The sequence below is a fragment of the Mauremys mutica genome, chromosome 19, assembly GCF_020497125.1.
Source record: "Mauremys mutica isolate MM-2020 ecotype Southern chromosome 19, ASM2049712v1, whole genome shotgun sequence".
NCBI classification, from domain to species: domain Eukaryota; kingdom Metazoa; phylum Chordata; order Testudines; family Geoemydidae; genus Mauremys; species Mauremys mutica.
In genome coordinates, this window is record NC_059090.1 from 5,312,091 (window position 1) to 5,335,607 (window position 23,517).

The 23,517-nt window shown below is 50.3% G+C and overlaps 1 protein-coding gene across 1 annotated transcript; it reads right to left on the bottom strand.

The window, feature by feature from the left end:
• Positions 1 to 3,472: 3,472 nt before the first annotated feature.
• Positions 3,473 to 15,417, bottom strand: LOC123353246 (zinc finger protein 251-like). Its single transcript, XM_044994218.1, has 5 exons — positions 15,377 to 15,417; positions 5,276 to 5,364; positions 4,597 to 4,723; positions 3,957 to 4,011; positions 3,473 to 3,476 (listed from the first exon to the last, which is right to left on the bottom strand). Exons 1-5 carry the CDS (start codon positions 15,411 to 15,413, stop codon positions 3,473 to 3,475), a joined length of 312 nt encoding a protein of 103 aa, XP_044850153.1. The 5' UTR covers positions 15,414 to 15,417.
• Between the last annotated feature and the right edge of the window lie 8,100 nt (positions 15,418 to 23,517).

Genomic DNA, 23,517 nt, shown 5'->3' on the forward strand with positions numbered 1-23,517 from the left:
GGCAGTGGGGCAGGAGATTTTACCCCAAGAGGCTTTTCCCCAGCTGGTGAGAAGCAGAGAAACACACAGGCTCCAAAGGTGGCATTTAGCAAGCCCCCTCAAGCGGAGTCACAGGCGCACACTTGGGAGAGGGAAACTGCTCTGCACGCCAGCCTGGGCATGCGCCCATTTCTCTGGCATGTCAGGAATGGCAAAGGCTAGTCTGGAAGCAACTAAGGCTCACGCTCTAGCCTTTGGGACGCCCTACGCCCCAGTTCCATCCCGGGGCTCTAGTTGAAACCAGAGCATGGGCCAGAGAGGCCAAGAAGAGGCTCCAGTCCTGAAGAAAGCAGGAATTTCTGCACAAAGGGAAAACTAAGCCAGCACAACCATGAAGGGACTTGACCCCTCAACTGCCAAGTCCTTTGGAATCAGGAGAGAGGAGCAGGCCCAGGAAGCCCCGTCTCCAGCTGACCACAAGCACTGTGGGGCCAGGTGCTGGGAAAGCCAAGGGGAGCAGAGACAGCAGAGGAGAGAGAGGGAGAAGCAAAGAGTCCAAGTGTAAAGGGGGGCATGGTCCCAATATTGTGGCACATTTTTCTGGCTTATACACACCCCCAGTGAAATGGGCCAGCTAGGATGTGAGTCCTCACTCCCACTCCCTTTACGCAGAGGCCTCCCTGACCTTGAGGACTCTCCTTCTACTCTGTGTGTGGCAAAGTCCTCGTAACCCTGGTAAGGCTGGGCCCAGGGTGTCTGGTGGTTCGACCTCCAATCTCGTTGTGGTCACTTAGAACAGGGGCTAGGGTGTCCCCACTCTGGGGTTCTCTCTCTGCTCTGGCCACTCCCCTAACCAGTGGAGCTGCTGCATCTGCACCTGGATCCAACCCTCTAACCAGGATCCTAGATAATTTCAGCTACTACTGGCTGCGATGGGAATTGAGACAGCACAGCTAAAGGCTCCAAAGCACACGGGTTCACATTAAAACATGAACCAAGATTACTAACTACAAAAACCAGAAGTGAAGTGATATCAAATAGATCCAAGCAGATTACCTAGTAAATAAACAAAATTGCAAACAAAGCCTAAAAGACTAGGAAGATTGGGTATGATTTAGCAAGTGCTCACCCTGACTGATGACCCACACAGTCTTGCAAATGCTGAAGGCACAAGTTGCACTCGCTTTCCAGCTTGGGCTCCCCACCCCCGCGCCAAGTCATTTTCTTTCGGAGCTTCTCTCAGGTGTTCAGCAACGGGAGAGTAACCAACAACCGATGATGTCACTCCCTGCCTTAGAGAGCTGTTCCATGTGGCCGAAACTCGTTCTTCCAAACTTGGTTCCCAGCCCAGTTTGTGGAGAAACACGGGCACCCAAAATGGAGCTCAGTGTCATGTGGTCCGGTCACAAGCCCTTGCCTGCCTTGCCGAGCCCATTGCTCAGAGGCTGCCTGGAGCATTCTCCAGCAGGCTCACCAGGTCGGGGATAAGATTCTCCTAAGGCCTATTGTTTCCCCTGCTGGCCCTTCCCAACCAGCTGTCTACACTGGAAGCATCTTTCCTAGTGGTTGTCACCAGGTGTAACCACATTTGAAATTAAGATACAGAGTCAATATTCATAACTTCAGCTACCAAACTGATACATGCATACGAACAGGATACTCCTATTCAGCAAATCAGAACTTTACCAATGACACCTTACACGACCCATCTGGTACTAAATGCATCATCATCTGGGGTGTAGTATCAAAAGCAGGTTCTCTCTCCCTTCCCCCAGCAGGTCGGCAGGAAGACCCAGCAGTTCAGCAGCCAGGGCTGTGGCAGGGAGGAGGGGCTGACCAGGACTTCTCCTCTGCCTGGCCTTTGCTGAGACCAGGCAAAACCAGAGGGTCACTCATCAGCTCTGGGTCAGCTGCTGCTGGAACCTGCTCCCAGACATGGACAACTGGATATTTGGGAACCAAATGCCCCTGCTGCGTGTGGGGATTAGGAAATGGACGTTTTACTATGGCCAGCCCTAGTCAGGGCACTGAGAGAATTTCCCTCCTGTGTGGAGGAGTCTCTGATGTCCAGTGTGGTGTTAGCTCCAAGGGAAGCATTTTCCACGCTAAGGACATCTGAGAGGCTCTTCCCTGTGTGGCTCTGCTGATGCTTGATGCCATGTGAGCACCAAATGAAGCTTCCCCCTCATTCAAGCTCCTCCTCCTCTGAATTACGTGATGGGGAATAATGTGTGAGCTTAGACTGAATCTTTTCCTGCATTTATTGAAGGTTCTCTCTTGTGTGGACTGTCTGGTGTGAAGCAAGATTTGATCTTCAAATGAAACTTTGATGTTTATGAAGTTATGAGCTGGGAGCGTAACCCTTCTGCCCCTCTGAGTTGGCAGCAACAAGAGCCGGGTTCAGTATCCAGGAGTGCCATTTCAATAACGCAATACAAAAACCATCTCGAGCCCCCACCCAGTGACCTGGGACAATTACATACTACACCCCCCCGGGCGCCTCTAGGAGGCAATACTTCCCCTCTCGCAAGCTCATCCTGACTCTGCTTACACAAGCATTCATGGGGTTTCTCTCTTGTGTGGATTCTCCCATGCTTAATGAGGCTTGAGCGCTGACTGAAACTGTTCCCACAGTCCAAGTATTTAGAGAGTTTCTTTCCCGTGTGGATTCTCCTGTGGCAAATAAGGCCTGAGTGCAGACTGAAGCTTTCCCCACACTCAAAGCATTGATAGGGTGGCTCTCCTGTGTGGATTCCCCCGTGCTTAATAAAGCTTGCTCTCACTGAAACTTTTCCCACAGTCCCAACATTTCAAGAGTTTCTCTCCCGTGTGGATTCTCTTATGCTTAATAAGGCTTGAGCGCTGACTGAAACTTTTCCTACAGTCCAAGCATTTATATGGTCACTCTCCAGTGTGGATTTTCCCATGGCTAAGAAGGCCAGAGCTCTGACTAAACTTTTCCACAGTCTGAGCATTTAGAGGGTTTCTCTCCTGTGTGGATTCTCTGATGTACAATAAGGGCTGATGGTGCACTGAAACTTTCCCCCACAATATATGGCCTCTCGCCTGTGTGGATTCTCCTGTGGCAAATAAGGCCTGAGAGCTGACTGAAGGTTTTCCTATAATTTACACATTCATAAGGTCTCTCTCCTGTGTGGATTCTCCCATGCTTTAAAAAAGGCCAGACTGCCGACTGAAGCTTTTCCCACACTCCAAGCATTTCTAGGGTTTCTTTTCTTTGTGATTTGTCTGCTGGGCTGTGGTTTCCTGGGGACCATTGCCTCCTCTCCCACATTCAATGGATTCATCCACTTTCTTCCATGGGCTGTTTCCCAGCTTCCTCTCTGACCTGTGCCGATGACTCCAGGATTTTTTCTGTTCCCAGCACTGGGAAAATTTCCCTTCAGTTCTTCTCAGAAACCTCCCCCGCAGTTCCACTTCCTCAGGACCTTCCTGCTGTGGATTCCCCTCCTCGTTCTCACTCATTGTCTCCTCACCTGCTGGGGGAGAGAGAGGGAATCCAGGCAGGAGTCAGTGCCTGGGAGGGTAGAAAGGACACAAAGGGGAGTAGCAAAGAGGGAAACCACAACGCAATCACTGAAGGGGGCTTATAGCACATTTGGGCGATTTTCAGGTTTTTCCTTCCCTTGCCAGATACTTTCTGTGTCAGTGTCACTGACTCCTCACCTGTGCAGGTGCCTCTTTGGGATGTTAATTTCCTCGGAGGCCTGGAGATCCAGGACACAGGGCCAGCTCCAGGCATCAGCACAGCAAGCAGGTGCTTGGGGCGGCCAATGGAAAGGGCTGGCACGTCTGGGGCTTTGATGGCAATTCGGCGGTGGGTCCCTCAGTCCCTCTCGGAAGGAAAGACCTGCCGCCAAATTGCCACAGAAGAATGAAGCAGTGGTGGTAGAGCTGCTGCCGAAGTGCCGCTGATCGCAGCTTGGGGCGGCAAATACGCTGGAACCAAGACCCACGGCTCTTCCCCTGCTTCCAGCTGGGCAATCGGGGCAGGTTTGGGAATGGGGAGTCCTGTTCAGGGGGTGAAATCAGGTATGAGCACAGTGCCCTGAGGACTGGGGCAGTATTTGTCACAAAGGGCGCGTCTTGAGTTTAGGGTTTGCTGGGGAGTTGTGGGATGTGAACAGATGGGAACGTGGTCACTGAGCCCCCGTGGGACAGGCCGATGTCTGGAGGGAACGGGAAGTTCTCACAGCGTTACTGGGAGTGTTCAGGGTCTGTGGGCTCTGGGGGACTTGCTGAGGCACACACAGCTCTGGTGCTAAACCCCTGCCTGTGTCTGAACCCCCAGAGGCCTCCCCACACCTGGAGCCAGTCCCAGGAAGGGAGGTGGGCAGAGATGCTGTGTGTGAGTGAGAATTAACACAGAGAGGCTAAGACACTGCTCCTGCCCCTGTGACAGCTGGAGGGACGGGGATGAATTAGCATGTCCCTTAGGTCCATGACTCCCCTATCCCACTGGAGGGGGTTGGACGTGAACGCCTCTCTCACACTGGCGCTGCGGACTATGCGACCCATTCCCCTCTAATGTCACTGACCCGCTGCAGAAATGCAGACCCCGTGGCTTCACATAGCTGAGGGGACAGGAACCCTTACCCAGCCAGGTCACAGTCCCATAGTTCTCCTGCAGAACGTCCCTGTAGAGGGCTCTCTGAGCGGGGTCCAGCAGAGCCCCCTGACCCATGGGGAAATACACAGCCACCTCCTCGAAGCTCACCGGCCCCTGAAATAACAGGTGCTCCCCACTCAGTGCCACAGCCCCACCGTTCATGGGGGAAGAAGCACAATAGGACGGGTCTGGGAAGGCCAGAGGAGCAGAATCCCACCCCACCTTGCCCAGAGTGGCCAGGAGGCTGCAGGGAACAGAGAGAAGGGGAGAGCTCCTTCTCCCTCCCAGCAGGCGGAGGAGGGCAGGGTCTTCCCATTTCCCACCCACCTACTAGGCACAGGCTGAGGTGGAAGGCAAAGCTCAGTGCAGGGAACAGGGACAGGAATCCCAGCACCTCCCCTTTGTATTTCATCGCAGTCTCTGCCTGGGGGGTTCAGGCTCCAGTGCTCTGCTCTGGTTTCCCAGCCCTGCCCAAGGGGGTGTTTCCAGCTTCAGAAATGGGGGAATGTTCACACACTCCCAATGGGTCTGTTCATAAACCAGGCCCTAGGCTGGGCATGTCCCAGCAGGTTTATCAGTCTCTGTCCCCCCCACCTCACCCTCAGTGTTTCCTGACTCTCCTCCTCAACAACAACCCTCCCCAGCAGCTCCCCCCAAATCCCCTACCTGAGCTGGATCCACCACAGCCATTTCCCTGGCCCAGCTCCTGGGAAGATGGGAGGCTCTGGAGAAAAACGGGGTTGTTATTCTGCAGCCTGTCAGGGTGAGAAGGGAAATTAGGGAGGTTTCTGAATTAGTGTTAGTCCATTTCACACCCCGACCCCCCAGGCTCTGTCCCTGCAGACAGACACTCTAGACTCTGCCATGCTGGGAGAAGCCTCAGTGACGCTATTACAGCACAGACCCGACCTCTCCCACTGGGACTAAACCCACCAGACGCTGTTACACTCTGCCAGGAACAGAGTTTCTGAGCCAAATGCCAGAAAAGAGCAGAATCAAAGGAGCCACTTTGGGGGATCCCCCGACACTGTCCCCCCAGCAGCACATTTCCCCAGCAGTTTGGGCACCAGGCAGAGGCAGGACCTGGCTTTTCCTCTCCTGCCCCTCCCCTCTCCCAGGCAACTCAGTCTGCCCCGGGGGGGCTGCAGGGCAAGGCTGGGTGCCCAGCACCTCCCTCCCCACTGATTGCTCCAGCTGCCCCTTCCAGGCTCCCCCCCTCCCTCCTGCATGAAGAGCCGCTCACTGTCCTGCATTCCCGCGGGCGTTTCCTCCCCAGTAGCTACAGCCACTGCTAACGGGGGGGGGGGAGCCTGGGGGCGCTGGGGCAGCAGCTCTGCGCCGCGCAGACACTCAGGGGCAGAGCAGGAGCCATTGCTGCAGAGTCACTTTCCAGCCTGGCCCCAGCACTTTCCCCGGATCTCTCTCATCACCTGCAGCCTCTGGCTCAGGAGCTGATGCCAGCACAGCCCAGGACTGCCCCAGGGGATAGTTCCAGACCCAGGAGAAAGTCCCCCCTCTGGACCCATAGTGGAACCGGAGACCCAGTTCAACCCGGGATTTCGTACATAAACCAGAACCGAATCTCACCCCTGCATTTGTGTTACCACGTGAACTAGAACCGAACCAAAAAAAGTGTGGGTGGGTGGGTGGGTGGGGGGTTGTTACCAGTTAAAATAAAGATTCAACATTTTTAAAGCAGACAGGGCTGGAGCCACTCTGGCGCGGCTCTGTCCGGGATCCTGCCTGCCCACCGGCCTGGGGCTGCCCCACCCCCCCAGCCCCGTTCGGCCGGGGCTCCTCCGGCCCAGGGCGGCTGGCTGGCCGGCGGGGTTAACTGGCAAGGTCTGGTTAACAAACCAGTAAACCCAGTACTTCCCCGTTCTACCCCCTCCCATATCCCCCTTCCCCCTCCTACCCCCTTCCACATCACTGATCACTCCCCTCCCCCTCCGGCATCCCTGTTCCGCAGTTCCTGCCCCCTCCTGCACCTCCATCAATGTTCCCCAATTCCTGCCCCCTCCCATATCCCTGTTCCCCAATTCTTGCCCCTTCCCACATTCCTGGTCACCCCCCAATGCCCTCTGGCTCAGAGCCCGCTGCCTCTCTTCAACCCCCTTCCGACTCCCCCACCCCGACTCCCCACATGTCGCTGCCCACCTCACCCCTCCCACTCCCCGCAAACCCTGGGAGCTGCAGCAGCTTCCCTCTGCCTGGGGAGAGTTTGCAATATCTTGTCAATTTGTTTTTAGACTGTGGCTTTTATGTTTTGTGGCACACAAGCAGACAAGTTAGAGAAAACATAAAATACTCTTGCTGAAAGTTTGCAATATCTTGTCAATTTGTTTATTAAGACCAGAACAACAGTACATAAGAACCCAAAAATCAGAGGGAGAGAACATAGGCTACTGCCTATAACAGAGAGGCACAACTCACTGGGAACCTGCTGATTGACTGCTGCTAAATACCAATTTTGTTCTGCCTTCCTGAGCTGCCTAGCATGCAAGCACGTACAGAAACCCTGCCCAACATGTAAAGTCACTGTATTCAATTTTAACACAACTGCAAATACACCAGAGCATCAACATTTTCTGTTTTACAAGGTCTCTCCTTTTTTGGAACCCTTGTTTCTAAAAAAGCCATGCGGGACTTGAATCAAATTTCAGTGACTAATTATCATGTGTGTGGAATCATCATTAATGTGTATTCTATGTAGTTAGGTTGTTGTCTTCTTTAGGAAATTTGGGGAAACAGGAGCCCTGGGAAACCCTGTTCCCCTCCTCCCCTCATACACACTGCACATTTGCTGCCACCTGGTGCTGGCTGAGCAGTAGCACTGTGACATCAGAGAGGATCCACCACTCAGCACCCCGTCCCTCCAGTTCATTTTCATACTTGGGGAGAATGACTAGCAACCTGGCTACCATGGCAAGAGCTACCTTTGACAACTGATTGCCCCCTTATTACCAGAACATCATTACAGAAAGGAATGTGGATAAATTGGAGAGAGTCCAGTGGAGGGCAACAAAAATGATTAGAGGGCTGGAGCACATGACTTATGACGAGAGGCTGAGGGAACTGTGATTGTTTAGCCTGCAGAAGAGAAGAATGAGGGGGGATTTGATAGCTGCTTTCAACTACCTGAAAGGGGGTTCCAAAGAGGATGGATCTAGACTGTTCTCAGTGGTAGAAGATGACAGAACAAGGAGTAATGGTCTCAAGTTGCAGAGGGGGAGGTTTAGGTTGGATATTAGGAAAAACTTTTTTACTAGTAGGGTGGTGAAGAACTGGAATGGGTTACCTAGGGAGGTGGGGAATCTCCTTCCTTAGAGGTTTTTAAGGCCCAGCTTGACAAATCCCTGGCTGGGATGATTTAGTTGGGTTGGGTCCTGCTTTGAGCAGGGGGTTGGAATAGATGACCTCCTGAGGTCCATTCCAACCCTGAGATTCTATGATTCTATTCTATGATTCTATGAAGCAGGGCCAGATGTGGATAGCCGGGATAGCCTCCTGCTGTGCTCATTTGGATTTGTACTGTAGTACGGTGCAGTGTTTCTTTACAAAGGGCAATTGTTTGCTACTTTCCTTAGTAAGGACTAGGTGAAAATAAGATGAAAAATTCCAGCTCTTTTTCTTGGATATTGTTTATCTGCTCCTTACACATTCAGGGTTATAGCTTAGAACTTTCACGGAAACTGAAGTTGCATAAAATGAGTTTTGTTTTAATACAGTTTAATTTAATTACTTTCAATTCTCTGATAAACACAGCATTGAGTGGTGAAAAAGGGACCTTCACAAAGATAAGAATGGCAATAAAATATATACTGAAAACAACAGATGAGTAAGAGCTTAATTGTTTAAACAGTACATAGAAAGAAAAGACTATTATATATTAAAAAAAAAGGAAATTAAACCAAAAAACCCAAATTTAACGTTACTTAAATTTGCTTACATCAATAAAATAAACCATAAAATAATTAGGAAATACAAAGTCAAGTTTTTCAAAAATGATTAAAAGGATACGAAATTTCACGTTCTCTTGTTAGCAAATGTCGAAATAAGTGTTGCCCTGGGCACCCTTAATTCAGTCCTCTTGTGCATTTCCATGATGATGCAGACTTTCATTACATGATCCCAGGAAGAAGATCAGCAGGAAGAAATGGAATAAGAGAAAAGAGAAGATGAGACAAGAGGAAAGGAGGAAGAGGGAAGCCCAAAGGGACAAATTTCAAACATCCGCAGCGAGTCACAGATTCATAAATTCCAAGGCCAAAAGGAACCACTCTGGTCTGACTTTCTGTTTAACATCGCCCATTGAATTTCCCTGAAATAATTCCCATAGGAATTAGAGCAGATTTTTTAGAAATATTGGATATTAGGTGGTCAATTTCATGTCCAGAGGGTTTGTAAATTAGTCAAAGTGAGCCCTGAATTTGGTAGGGATCCGGCTATTATGGAGGCCCGAGCAGGTTTGCACTCCCAGTTCTCCTGAAAGACCATGGAGAATTCCTGCTGCCTGAGAAACTTTCCAGAAGAAGCTACCAGGACTGGGGTAGAAATGAAGGAAACCAACCAAAGCCTGAGCTAGGATGGAGAGCATTGATCCAAGCGGTGTTTGAACCCCTCCACCCCCACCTGCCTGCCTGCGGTGAAACGGACAGAGGGGCACTGATTTCTAGTTTTGAACTTGATAAAGACCGTGGGCTTCAGCACAAGCCGTACAGCCCATACTCTGAACTCTTGGATAAACAGCAAAGCTGGCTTTTCCCAAACCTTTCCCCCCAGTGCTCTGCATCCACCTGGGATTGTGCCCAGCAGAGGCTGGTGGAGGGGAGGGGAGGGGAAGGGAGAGAAGGCCATGAAAATGTTGTGGCGTCTGCACTACCCCACAGACACACACACACACAGCAATGCAGGGCGTAATATCCAGGACAGCAAATTATTTGGCCATAACCTACAAAATCCTACAAAAAGTGTTGAAAGGACAATTTTTCTAGAAAACAATGGGAGGGAGGGGTTAGAGAGTTGCAGTAACCACCTGGACTTCCAGTCTCTGGCCAGGCACATCCCCCTCGCCAGAGTTTTCACTGCTATCATCTCCAAACTGGTCCTCCTGATCTGATGTGAGGTCACATCCTGGCATTTAGGGACATTGGCAGGATCTTCCCTGTTCCCAGCTGCAGCATCACCCTCGTTATCCTGCCTGATAAGGATCCCGCCAGGGCTTAGCTAAATGGCATGTGGCAGGACAGGCTCTTTGCTGAGGGCCCTTGACAGCACCCAATCGAGATCTGAATCGGACAGGCACCTGCAGGTGCATTTCCTGACTTTTTACTGGACTCCTGGACCCTCTCATGCTTCCGCTGCAAATGTTCCTTCTCGCTCAGCGCTGAGCAGCAGAATGCTCATTGCCCTTTGGCTGAGCGACATCCAGACGTCTAGTCCTGCTGCTCTGAAAGAAACCGTCTTCAGAGCTCTAATCCTGGCAGATATTGATTAAAATCTTGCCATGCTCCTCTAAGTGTATTTGTGATTGGACGTGCTTCTTGCTAGGGGGGATTTTCAGATACATGAACTGCATGAAACAGAGGGAAAGGCAAAGAGAAGCATGACCATGTCTAAGAACTTGAACAATATTTGAAGACCATATGCTGCCGGGAGACGCAACTGGTATTTTAACGACACACTCACTCCGCTTGTGCCTGACCTGAGATTCAGGAGGGCTAGCTCAGTGGTTTGAGCATTGGCCTGCTAAACCTAGTAATGTGAGTTCAATCTTTGAGGAGGCTATCTAGAGAATGGAGGTCAAATTCTGTCTGGGGATGGGTCCTGCTTTGAGCAGGAGGTTGGACTAGAGCCCTCCTGAGTTCCCTTCCAACTCTGCTATTCTATGAATTCTGTTCTCTCGTGTTGGCAGAACAAAGAAACCCCACCTCCAATTACCCCTTACACAATCCGTTTGAGTTCAAGAACGAGAGATCTGTCTGGCAACAAGTTTTAACATTACTGGGCAAAGACTAAGGTGTGATTGGCCCTATTTTTCTTTCAGTTCTAATACCTGAGGAAAGCGTCAAAATCCATTCTGTTTACCAAGAGAAAAGATTGCTTTGCTGTCCTCAAAGTGCTGATGCATTTGACCCCAAAATGTTGTCTTCATTTTTTCTCACAAAATAACTTGCAGTAAAATGGGACCAACTTCCTAAACTATCCTGAACGCTGCATGTCAGAGTTTGGGAATATCAGGATAGATCATCACCTGGCATCAGTTGTCACAGATCCATCAGCATCAGCAGAGCTACGGTGATGTATACCAACCGAGTGTCTGGTCCATTGTGCTGTACTGAGTTAAAAGGTGTCATACGCTGTGCAAATCAAGATGAAAATAGTCGGTTTAAAATTACCCCTTGGTTTCACAGAATCTTGTTTAATGGAGGGTTTTTTTCTTTTTTTTCTAAAAATGTGTTTCATTTATTTGAATATCAAACATTTTCATTTAAAATGTCCCAGAGTAAGTTTTGTGCTGGTGAAATATTCCCAGTCGACGGCCCTGGAGAGAGAAGAGTGTTAATAAAGACAGTACAGTATGGAATGGGCTTCCTCAGGGCACCATTCTCTGCCCCCATGGAAGGTCTCATGGGTTCGGTGTGGATACACACCGATAAGGAAATGAAATCTCTCTTGCATAGTTGAGTTTTCTTCTTAGTTTGAGGCAGGAGAAGGAACAGGAACATCTGGACTCACCTAGCTTCCAAGGGAACCATCTTTCTTGATGCTGTTTGACCTGCAAGTCATTGTGGCCCTTTAGGTGGAGATCAGTGGGTATTCTCTAGGAAGCTGCTTTATGACTCTGCTAAGGAACTATCTTCTGAGAAGGACAGGCTGGTCCTCCCACTCTCTGCATTCACTCGTGGTAAATTAGAGAGATTTGTAGCCGTAGGTTGTACTGCATGTGAGCACGGCAGAGAGAGGGAGATGTTTTACTTAGTATTCATTAGGGTCCTTTCTTTTGGAGAAGGAAGCTTTTGCAAACTCACTTGCTGCCTCTGCTTCCCCACTGCAGAACTCCAGTTTTAGGCTGTGCAAGAAGCCAGAGCAGGCATGAGGGTTTCACCCATAGTTTTAATTCAGCTCCCGCTGCTTAACTTTGCTCTTCATTCATATCTCCTCAGTTAATATACAGTGAACCAGTGTGAACATAATCTTACTGATTTCAACAAGAATGCTGGTTCTTGAACGTAATCAGAGTTTATTCCTAGTGTGTGGTTTTAATTGACTTCTTATAAATAGCCTAGCTCCTGGCTTAGTTATGGAAAAGTAGGTAGACAGGTAGACACTAGACAGACGGATGTTTTTCTACATGGCTAGATAGAGAGAGACATGGTTATGTCTGAGGTTAGATAGACAGAAGCACGTCCTTAGACAGACACAGGAGAAAGGAAGGATGGTCCAGAGGTTATCGCACTCGACTAAGACTTGAGGGGTCTGAGTTTAAGTTCTGCCTTCACTGCAGACTTCCTTTGCGACCTTGAGCAAATCACTTAGGGCCAGATTTTTTAAAGGGATTTCAGTTCCTAATTCCCATTGAAATCAATGGGATTTATGTGGCCTAAATACCTAAAAAAAACCTGGGTTTAGTCTCCCTTTGCCTCAGTTTGTCACTTGTAATATGGAGATAAGAGAAGGCGTGTTGTAAGCAAGAGACAAGAGGTGATTCGTCTGCCCTACTCCACGCTGATTAGGCCTCAACTGGAGTCTAGTGTCCAGTTCTGGGCACCACTTTTCAGGAAATATGTGGACCAATTGCAGAGAGTCCAGATAAGAGCGACAAAAACACGAGTGCCATGTCTCCATGTGGCTCCCAGAAGCAGCAGCACATCCCCTATCTGCCTTCTATTCATAGGGAAAGCAAGGAGGCTCCACACGCTGTCCTTGCCCCAAGCGCCGCCCCTGCAGCTCCCATTGGCTGGGAACCACAGCCAATGGGAGCTTCAGAGGCAGTGCCTGCAGATGGGGCAGTTTGCCCACCCCTGGGCTAAGGGCACACAGTGTTCGCAGTTACATGGCCCATGAGGTAGTGGAATCTCCTTCCTTAGAGGTTTTTAAGGTCAGGCTTGACAAAGCCCTGGCTGGGATGATTTAGTTGGGTTTGGTCCTGCTTTGAGCAGGGGGTTGGACTAGATGACCTCCTGAGGTCCCTTCCAACCCTGAGATTCTATGATTCTATGATGCTAACCACCATCACTCCCTTGTTAATTCTTCAAACAAGCCCCTTCGTGCTTTCTGCCATTCTGTCCCCCACACTTGGGAGGAGCTCCCTGTAAACATCAGCAAAACAACCTCCTCACCCCAGGGACTGTTTGACTCTTTCATTATTCCCTGTCCAGCAGGCTCGTCATCTCCTTATGAACTTGCTGCCGCAATGTACCAGTTCTGTGGGATGCTTTGCTGGGTGAAGGTTGTGATCCCACACTGTTCATCTTAGGCAACTTTTGTGAGTCAGGCGTGCCGTGCTTGATAATACCTGCCAGTGACTTTGCTGCACAGCCATGACCACTGTCTTTTCAGTTACGCTAACCTCTTCACACACCTCAATGCTAGCGAGTGGGATATCCCTATGGCATTCAGGCCTCAGATCAGGAACAGGGGCTATCTTACAGTCCTCTGCACAGAATAGCATCTTGACAACGGCTTCACTGTTGTGATGCACTTTTAACCTGTTTCTATGCACAGTCCGAGGTGCGTCCCTGCTGCGGGGCCTGTGTACATTGCAGGTTACAGCGTGACCCCTCCCTACCACCTCAGAAGGCCCCTCCCATCAGTTTTGCAATTTGTACTTTTCCACAAGGAATAACACCAGCAGAAGTTCCCCTGCATCAAACGATCGCTCACAAGGAGAGCGGAACCCCCTTTATCCCATCGAATTGGGACCAGGGCCAGATTGGTTAACCAAAACGTCGGATCATCGCATGAATGGGAAAGTGCCAGGCTGCATCGCCATCTAGTGACCATAGGAGAGATTGCCCACTTCTGGACATGTGTGCGCTGGTTGTAGGGTTAATACGGAGAACCGAATAATTCTGAAATGAGACCCGGAGCAAGTGAAGGACCCACCGCCGAATTGCTGCCAAAGACTCAGAGCGCCACCAGGTGAGTACAAGCCCCATGTGGTTTTTTTACGTGGTTTTTTTTTTAGTCATCCCTGCCAGGGCCCCGTCGACACTGTTCAAATTGGGCCCCGCACTTCCTAAAGACGGCCCTGCCTGTACCATCACTCTCTGCAGCTCCACTGGTGCTGTATCTGACCGTGGCAAGCAGTACAGCTCACTGGACATGTACCCCACGATTCGTAGCGCCACCACTCGCTGCGTTGCTAAATGCTTGGTAGCAGACGTTGTTCTGCTGCTTCAAACCCTACAGGTGCCTGACGTGGGCGAAACTGCAAACGGGACACTGAGCAGACTCCTTAGTGGGCCGTCAAGCAGGCTAGGCAGAACTGACACCAACTTGTCTGGGGTGTTCCCTGGAAGCATAACACAAGTTTGAAATACAGACAGTATAAAGCCAATATTCGTAACATCAACAACAAAAATAAACAGATAGCATAATTCTAATCAGCCAATCATAACCTCTCCATAGACCCCTTACACGACAACACTTATACAATATTGGCTGCAAATCTAGAATAGTGGTCGCAACGGTGATCTATACAGTTACAGTTTATGTCAATAACATGACAGGAGGTAACATGGCATCAGTGAGCCTGATATTGGAATACAGCCTCCAGTTTTGGTGTCCTCGTTTGAAAAAGATGTTGTGAAATTGGATCTGGGGCAGCAAAGAGCCACCAAATGTTCTGAGGGCTGGAGAAAAATGCCTTCTAGTGAGCTATTGAAAGAGCTCAACCTGTTTAACTTATCAAAAGAAGATTGGCAGGTGACTTCATTGAAGTGTTGAAGTGCCTTAATGGAGAGAACATATTGGGTATTAAAGGGCTCTTTAATGTAGCAGAGAAAGACATAACAAGACCCAATGGCTGGAAGGTGAAAAGAGATAAATTCATATTACAAAGAAGGCACAAATATTCAACAGCGAGGATGATTCAGCACAGGAACAAGCTACCAAGGAAATTGGTGGATTCACCATCTCCTGATGTGATTTCATGAAGACTAGATGCCTTTCTGGAATGTGTTTGCCCCCAAAGAAGCTATTGTGTCATACAGGAGGCCTGTGATATGCAGGGGGTCAGATTAGATGCTCTAATGATCTCTTCTGGCCATCAAGTTGACCAATTTCTGAAAAACTGAGTGGCGCATTGGGAGCAGCGTCTGATGTTTTACTGTGTAGCCGGCTTGCTTCCTAGAATGAACACTCCTTGAGTGGGGTGATCCACAGGAAGAAGCTCAAATCTCCAAAGTGCCTGGCCAGGGGCAGGACATTAGCACAGCAAGGGAGGGGTGTGGCAGTGACATCACATAACATGTCCACTGCTTTCCCCTCATCCACAGATCTTGTCCTCCACCTGGTTCTCATAGTCACATGCTTCCACGGGCCACTTTCCTCACCCAGCAGCCTCCCCTCAGAGTTCTCCAGTCCGGCTTGTATCTGCGAGTCTTCACTTTTCCCTTCAGCCTCCTCTCTCCTTCCCCCCCAGCCATCTGCTCAAATCCCCTTCAAACCTCAACCATAGTTTCCACCTGCATCTCCAAACCTTGGATCTTCCATCAGCCTTATCAGGTGGCACTTCATACAAATGAAGCTCTTTTCAGGTACCTGTTCCAGGATAAGGTACATTCCACAGCTTCCACATCCAATCAGCTTCATTGTCGCTTCCCTTCCTGGGGTCTCTACCACTGCTGCCTCTGTAGCTGTCACAGCCTCCCACCTAAAAGCCTGTCAAGGAGAAAAAGGGAAAACACACACACAAAACAAAACCAGAACACCACATACTCCCTTCCCCACACTCCCCTGACAAACTCCCACTCAAACTCCCCTGTGCCCACCTATGTTTGTGACTCCTGGACTCCTGTCCTGCTGGCTGACTCCTCATCTGCCTTTATAGGCCCCATAATCAGGGCTCTGCTGTCATCAAAGGCTCGGCTATTCTCAGAGCACACTGCCCACTACCAGTCCCTGCAAACTAGGGCCTGGTCTACACTAGGAGTTTATGTCGAATTTAGCAGCGTTAATTCGATTTAACTGTGCACCCGTCCCCACCAGGAAGCTAATTAGTTCGACCTAGAGGGCTCTTTAGTTCGAATTCGGTACTCCACCCCGACGAGGGGAGTAGCGCTAAATTCGACATGGCTATGTCGAGTTAGCCTATGTGTGGATGGAAATCGACCTTAGTAGCTCCGGGAGCTATCCCACAGTGCACCACTGTGTTGACGCTCTGGACAGCAGTCCGAGCTCAGATGTTCTGATCAGCCATACAGGAAAAGCCCCGGGAAAATTTGAATTCCTTTTCCTGTCTGGCCATTTTGAATCTCAGTTCCTGGTTGGACATCGGGGCGAGCTCAGCAGCACCGGCAGTGATGCAGAGCTCTCCAGCAGAGGGGTCCATGCAATCTCAGAGTAGAAAGAGGGCCCCAGCATGGACTGACCGGGAAGTCTTGGATCTGATCGCTGTGTGGGGCGATGAGTCTGTGCTTTCGGAGCTGCGCTCCAAAAAACGGAATGCAAAGACCTACGAGAAGGTCTCCAAAGCCATGGCACTCAGAGGATACAGCCGGGATGCAACGCAGTGCCGCATGAAAATCAAGGACCTGAGACAAGGCTACCAAAAAATCAAAGCGGCAAAAGGACGCTCCGGAGCCCAGCCCCAGACATGCCGCTTCTACGAGGCACTGCATGCCATTCTCGGTGGGTCTGCCACCACTGCCCCACCAGTGACCGTGGACTCTGAGGATGGGATAGTGTCGAGGGGCAGTTTCTCGGCGATGTTCGCGGATGGGGAAGATGAGGAAGGGTTTGTGGAGGACGAGGCAGGCGACAGCGCTTACAATACTGCTTTCCCCGACAGCCAGGATCTCTTCATCAGCCTCACAGAGATCCCCTACCAGTCCTCCCCGGCCGTTAACCCGGACTCTGAATCAGGGGAAGGATCAGTCGGTAAGTGCTATAAACATGTTGTGACGGAGCGATTCTGGCGGGACCCAACTGAGAGTGCCAAATCAGGACCAATTGCTTAAACTGGGCAGTCACAGCCCTAGGCTGGGGTTTTTCCACCTCTAAGGCAAACCAAACCAGCCAGACAAAAAGGACTTTGGTCTCACCCCACTGGCTAACCACAAGTCACACAAGCAATTTCCTTAGACACTCCAGTCTCCCAGTATCACCACCAGTGCACTCGTCCTGGGGATGAATGGTTATGAAAACCAACACCCCAATAAAAGAAAAAGGTTCCCTCGATCCCAAAGGACCAAGCCCCAGACCCAGGTCAATATACACATCAGATCTTACCCACAAATCACGCTGTTGCCAATCCTTTAGAATCTAAAATCTAAAGGTTTATTTACAAAGGGAAAAAGGTAGAGATGAGAGGTAGAATTGGTTAAATGGAATCAATTACATACAGTAATGGCAAAGTTCTTAGTTCAGGCTTGCAGCAGTGCTGGAGTAAACTGCAGGTTCAAATTGAGTCTCTGGAATACACCCCCGCTGGGATGGGTCATTCAGTCCCTTGTGTAGAGCTTCAGTTTGTAGCAAAATCCTTCCAGAGGTCAGAAGCAGGATTGAAGACAAGATGGAGATGAAGCATCAGCCTTATATAGGCTTTTCCAGGTGTAAGAATCTCTTTGTCTTCACTGTGGAAATCTACAGCAAAATGGAGCCTGGAGTCACATGGGCCAGTCCCTGCATACTTTGCTGAGTCACAAGGCGTGTCTGCCTTCTCTCCATGGGTCCATTGTGTCCTTAATGGTCCTTAATGGGCCATCAAACAGGCTAGGCAGAGCTAACACCAGCTTGTCTGGGAGGCTTCCCCCAGACGCACAGCACAAACTTGAAATACAGACAGCATAGAGCCAACATTCATAACTTCAACTAAAAATGATACAGACATATAGACAGCATAATTATAATCAGCAACCCAGAACCTGGTCTTAGACACCTTATATGACCCCCTTTACTTAGGATTTGGTGCCACTACAGGACCTTGGTTGCAACCCATGTTCTATATGGTCCCCATTTATATCAATAACGTCACACATGTAAACATTTATTTTTTTAAAAACAGGAATAAAAACTATATGAAAAGAAGGTCAATACATATAGGGATCGAACAGAAATCCTCTTGGGACACTTCCACGAAGCTCTCGTAGAGGTACTCGAAAAGCCTCCGCAGGAGGTTCCTGGGGAGAGGTGCCTTATTGGGTGCTTCGTGGAAGCACACTCTTCCGTGCCAGGCCATCCTGAGGTACAGTGGGAGCATTGCCTCCACCAGCATGGCAGCATAGGGCCCTGGTCTGTGCAGGGATTCACGCAGCATGCGCTCTCTGTCTGTCCTAGTGACCCGCCTCAGGGTGATCTCACTCGGCGACTGCTGCATCTAATTAGGGGAATTAATGTAATGTTACTATTGTGAATGCTTGACTTTTCCTTTGCATAACAATGACCGTCGTTTAACAGCCACGTGGTGGAGGCTGCAGAGGGAAAGCATACAGGGATCTTTCCCGGGGACAGCCGCGAGGGGCTGGAACAGGGTCAGACTTTATGCTTTCCAGATTGCCTGCAGCAGGAGGGCACTGCTATCCATTAACTGTTAAGCAGCCTAAAGTTTACGGCTTACCAGGCCTGGCTGCTACACGGATTCTGCTGTCCTGCCCCGCTTGTCCGATCTCCAGTGCAAGACCCCAGGCAATGAAAGCGAATGCCGAAAATTCGAACTTGTCCTGAGAGCACATGAGATAGGTGCCCTGTATGGTCTTGTTCACAGAAACTGAGTAGACTGTGTTCAGTGTTCGCAAACATGTATCTTTGGAAGGAAATCACTTCCTTTTTCCCATCACACAGCTGCGGCTCTTTCCCGAACTGCCCCAGCATCCCCCTCACAGAGGCTGGCGCAGATTAGGCGGCGAAAGAAAAAGACTCGGGACGAGATGTTCGCTGAACTGATGGCCTGCTCCAGAGCCGAGGCGGCCCAGCAGAGCCAGTGGAGGGAGACCCTCTCTCAGCAGCAGCGCTCACACAGCGAACGGGAGGACAGGTGGCGGCAGGAAGACCAGCAGGCGACTCAAACGCTGCTTGGACTAATGAGGGAGCAAACGGACACGCTCCGGCGCCTTGTGGATGTTCTGCAGGACCGCAGGCAGGAGCAGAGAGCCCCCCTGAACTGTATCTGCAATCGCCCTCCCCCGCCACAAAGTCCTGTCCCCCCCTCACCCAAAATCACAAGAAGGAGAGGCGCTAGGGGCCGTGAAAACTGTCACTCCACCCCAGCAGAGCGCTCATGTACCAAACAGTTCTCATTCCCTAAAGTATGAGAATTGCTTCCCTTCCTGGCTCACCTGATCCAAAATCCCAGTTTCATCCCCCAACTGTGTAGTTGAGTATTAAAAATAGTTTGCTGTTCATTACTGTTTCCGTCATGTTTCTTTGCAGAAGACTTTGTGTGAAGGGGGGGGGGGAGGGGTTTGTTAATTGCATAGGACAGCCACCATTAACAGGGTACAGACATGGGGGCAGGATCAACAGCAGGTCACACACAGAGTGCAGTCACTAGGCACCCGGGTCACTCTGCGAGGTGTCTGCTGCCCCAGGTCAGTCTGGGAGGTGTATGCTGCCCCAGGGTCCGAGCGCCTGGCATCCACAAATGGCAAGGCAGGCTGCCCTTACCATGCCCTTCCACCCTAGCCATGAACCTCTCCGATGCCCTGAGCCCCAGCCAGAGCCATCATCCCCCTACACCTACTCACCCTTCCCACACACCCCTCACCCCTTCCTGCAAACCCACCCCTTCCTGCACACCCTCCTGTAACCGTCCTCTCCCCAGAGACCGCTGTAGGAGCAGGAGCCTGTCAGTCCTCGAGTGTAGAAGCGGTCTGTACATCACTGCACACCGTACCCACCACAGTCTGCGTCCCTGTTTGAACCCTTTAACGCGAATTCGTTAGTAAAGAAAACTTTGTTAATTAAAAATGTTCCAATAACTTTATTTTTAAACATCTGTTGGAAGGGGGGAAACATGGTGAACGGGGTATGTAACCGCTGAAAAAAGTCAATAGTAACTGAAACAGAGGCAGGTTCAGCTTCTCTGTAAAGAGACTGGAGAGTCATAGGTTACCCTGCTCTCTGAGGAACCTAGCTTTCAAAGCCTCCCGGATGCACAGCGCTTCCCGCTGGGCTCTTCTAATCGCACGGCTGTCTGGCTGAGCGTAATCAGCAGCCAGGCGATTTGCCTCAACCTCCCATCCCACCATAAAGGTCTCCCCCTTGCTCTCACAGAGATTGTGGAGCACACAGCAAGCTGCAATAACAATGGGGATATTGGTTTCGCTGAGATCCAAGCGAGTGAGTAAGCTCCTCCATCTCCCCTTGAGACGTCCGAAAACACACTCCACCACCATTCAGCACTTGCTCAGCCGGTAGTTGAAGAGCTCCTTGTCACTGTCCAGGGCGCCTGTATAGGGCTTCATGAGCCAGGGCATTAGCGGGTAGGCTGGGTCCCCGAGGATCACTGTAGGCATCTGCACATCCCCAACAGTTATTTTGTGGTCCGGGAAGAAACTACCTTCCTGCAGGCGTCTAAACAGACAAAAGTTCCTGAAAACACGCGCGTCATGAACCTTGCCCGGCCACCCAACGTAGATGTTGGTAAAACGTCCCCTATGGTCCACCAGTGCTTGCAGCACCATTGAAAAGTAGCCCTTTCGGTTAATATACTGGCTGGCCTGGTGGGCCGGTCCCAGGATAGGGATGTGAGTCCCATCTATAGCCCCACCGCAGTTTGGGAATCCCATCGCGGCGAAGCCATCTATGACGACCTGGACGTTTCCCAGGGTCACTACCTTTGAGAGCAGTAGGTCAACGATTGCGTGGGCTACTTGCATCACAGCAACCCCCACGGTAGATTTGCCCACGCCAAAGTGGTTCGCTACTGACCGGTAGCTGTCTGGCGTTGCAAGTTTCCAGAGGGCTATGGCCACTCGCTTCTGCACACTCAGGGCTGCTCGCATGCGTGTGTCCTGGCGCTTCAGGGCAGGGGCCAGCAAGTCACACAGTTCAAGGAAAGTGCCCTTACACATCCTGAAGTTTCGCAGCCACTGTGATTCATCCCAGACCTGCAGCACTATGCGGTCCCACCAGTCCGTGCTTGTTTCCCGGGCCCAGAATCGCCGTCCCATAGCATGAACATGACCCATTGCCACCATGATCTCCGCGGCGCAGGATCCCGTGCTTTGTGAGAGGTCTGTGCCACTCTCACACTTCATGTCCTCACCACGTTGTCGGAGCCTCCTCGCCCGATTTCTCAGCAGCTGACTGTGGAAGAGGTGGACGATAAGGTGCGAGGAGTTGACAACGGCCATAAGTGCAGCGATGATCGCAGCGGGCTCCATGCTCGCAGTGCTGTGGCGTCCACGCTGTCACTGACCAGAAAAGTGCGCTAACAGATTTCCCGCCGGCGCTTTCAGGAAGGGAGGGCAGGAGTGACGGTTGAATGACGACAGTTACCCAATACCACCCTCGACACATTTTTCCCCCAGCAGGCATTGGGGGCTCTACCCAGCATTCCAATGGGAAGCGGGGACTGCGGGAACTGTGGGATAGCTGCCCAGAATGCACCGCTTCCAATGTTGACGCTTGCCCCGTTAGTGTGGACTCACAAAGTCGAATTAGTGTCCTTAGTGTGGATACACAAATTCGACTTCATAAGGTCAAATCCACAAATTCGACCTAAGTTAAATCGAACTACTCTTGTAGTGTAGACATACCCTAACACACACACACACACACACACACACACACACACACACACACACACACACACACACACACCACTCTCCTGGTGTTGGGAGGGGAACAGGAGAAAGGACAAACGAAGCAAGAGATGAAGAGAAAGGAGGGAGGGAGGGAGGGATGGATGGACGGAGGAAAAGGTGAAACAAAAAGGACAAACCCTAATGTCCCCAGTGATTCTAAGGGACAAAATCTCAGGTGCGGAATAAAATTCTGCCTCCTTAAGCTCGTATTTTCCTTGCCTAGAATTCAACTGTCACCAGATGGATCAGACTGAACAGGTTTCAAACCTCGAGGAGGCTCTTACCTTCTAAACAGGGACATCTGTTTTCTAGTAAAATCACTAAAAGGAAGGAGAAAACTCGAAAGAGGTTCCTCCTGGCGCTCACGTCCGTGAACCCGAATACTCTCTTAGTCCTCAAAGAAACACCTCGAGAAGGAGACTTGCTGAAGCAAAGCCACGGGAGTCTCTGAGGTTTCCCTGGCCCCTCGCCCCTGTCCTGCCTGGCTGATGTCAGCATCTCTCTGTGAGGTCACCACCTCCCCTCCACCTTTGACCAATAGCCTGAGGTCCTGCCAAAGGCCTTTGTGATGTCACTGCCACACCCCTCCCTTGCTGTGCTAATGTCCTGCCCCTGGCCAGGCACTTTGGAGGTTTGAGCTACTTCCTGTGGATCACCCCACTCAAGGAGTGTTCATTCTAGGAAGCAAGCCGGCTACACAGTAAAACATCAGACGCTGCTCCCAATGCGCCACTCAGTTTTTCAGAAATTAGTCAACTTGATGGCCAGAAGAGATCATTAGAGCATCTAATCTGACCCCCTGCATATCACAGGCCTCTTGTATGACACAATAGCTTCTTTTGGGGCAAACACATTCCGGAATTATCCGGTTCTCCGTATTAACCCAACAACCAGCGCACACAGGTCCAGAAGCGGGCAATCTCTCCTATGGTCACTAGATGGCGATTGTCATAGGTCTCACCCCCACTTGGAGCTGTTGGGTTCAGAAGATGGGGACCTGCATGGATCCTTCTAAACTTAAATCCTTGTTTAGATCTGGTAAAAGCTGCCACCACCCAATAATGTACGTGTATTGGGACACAGTCCTTCCCCAAAATCCTTGGGGATCCCAAGAGCCCCAAATCCATGGAGTTCTTACACCTAGGAGAAATAAACCATTCCTCCCTGCTTCCTCCCCCCTCCCTTTTCCTAGGAGAGATACCGGGATCCACTACAGAGGGATGCTTCCCTCCTCCCCTTTCCCTGAGAATCCACCCAAGGAAAGATTAACCAAGTTCTTAACAGAAAAGATTTATTAAAGAATAAAAAGAAAGTAACTTGTCTCTGTAATCCAAGATGGAACAATACACAGAGTCTAACCTATAAACCTGGAGAGCATTCCCCCTTCCCCTTTCTTTCTCAGTAAAAGCAAAGTAATAGCAAACCAGGAATAAAGAATTTCCTTCAGCAAACACACAATTGCAAATGTAGAAATCAAATTATAAGACTAATCCGCCTTTCTAATACTCACTATTGAATAGTAGGAACTACTCCAGGAGAACTTGGAGACATGTCTGGCCTCTCTTAGATCCAAAAAGAGAACTCAGAGCCAACAAGGAACACAGACAAAGGCTTCCCTCCACAGAGATTTGAAATTATCCTGTCCCTTGATTGGTCCTCTGGTCAGGTGGTCATCAGGTACTGCATGTTAACCCTTTACAGGTAAAAGAGACCTTAACCCTTAACTATCTGTTTATGACAGCGATGCAGCCTGGCACTTTCCCATTCATGCGATGATCCGACGTTTTGGTTAACCAATCTGGCCCTGGTCCCAATTCGATGGGATAAAGGGGGTTCCGCTCTCCTTGTGAGCGATCGTTAGATGCAAGGGATCTTCTGCTGGTGTTATTCCTTGTGGAAAAGTACAAATTGCAAAACTGATGGGAGGGGCCTTCT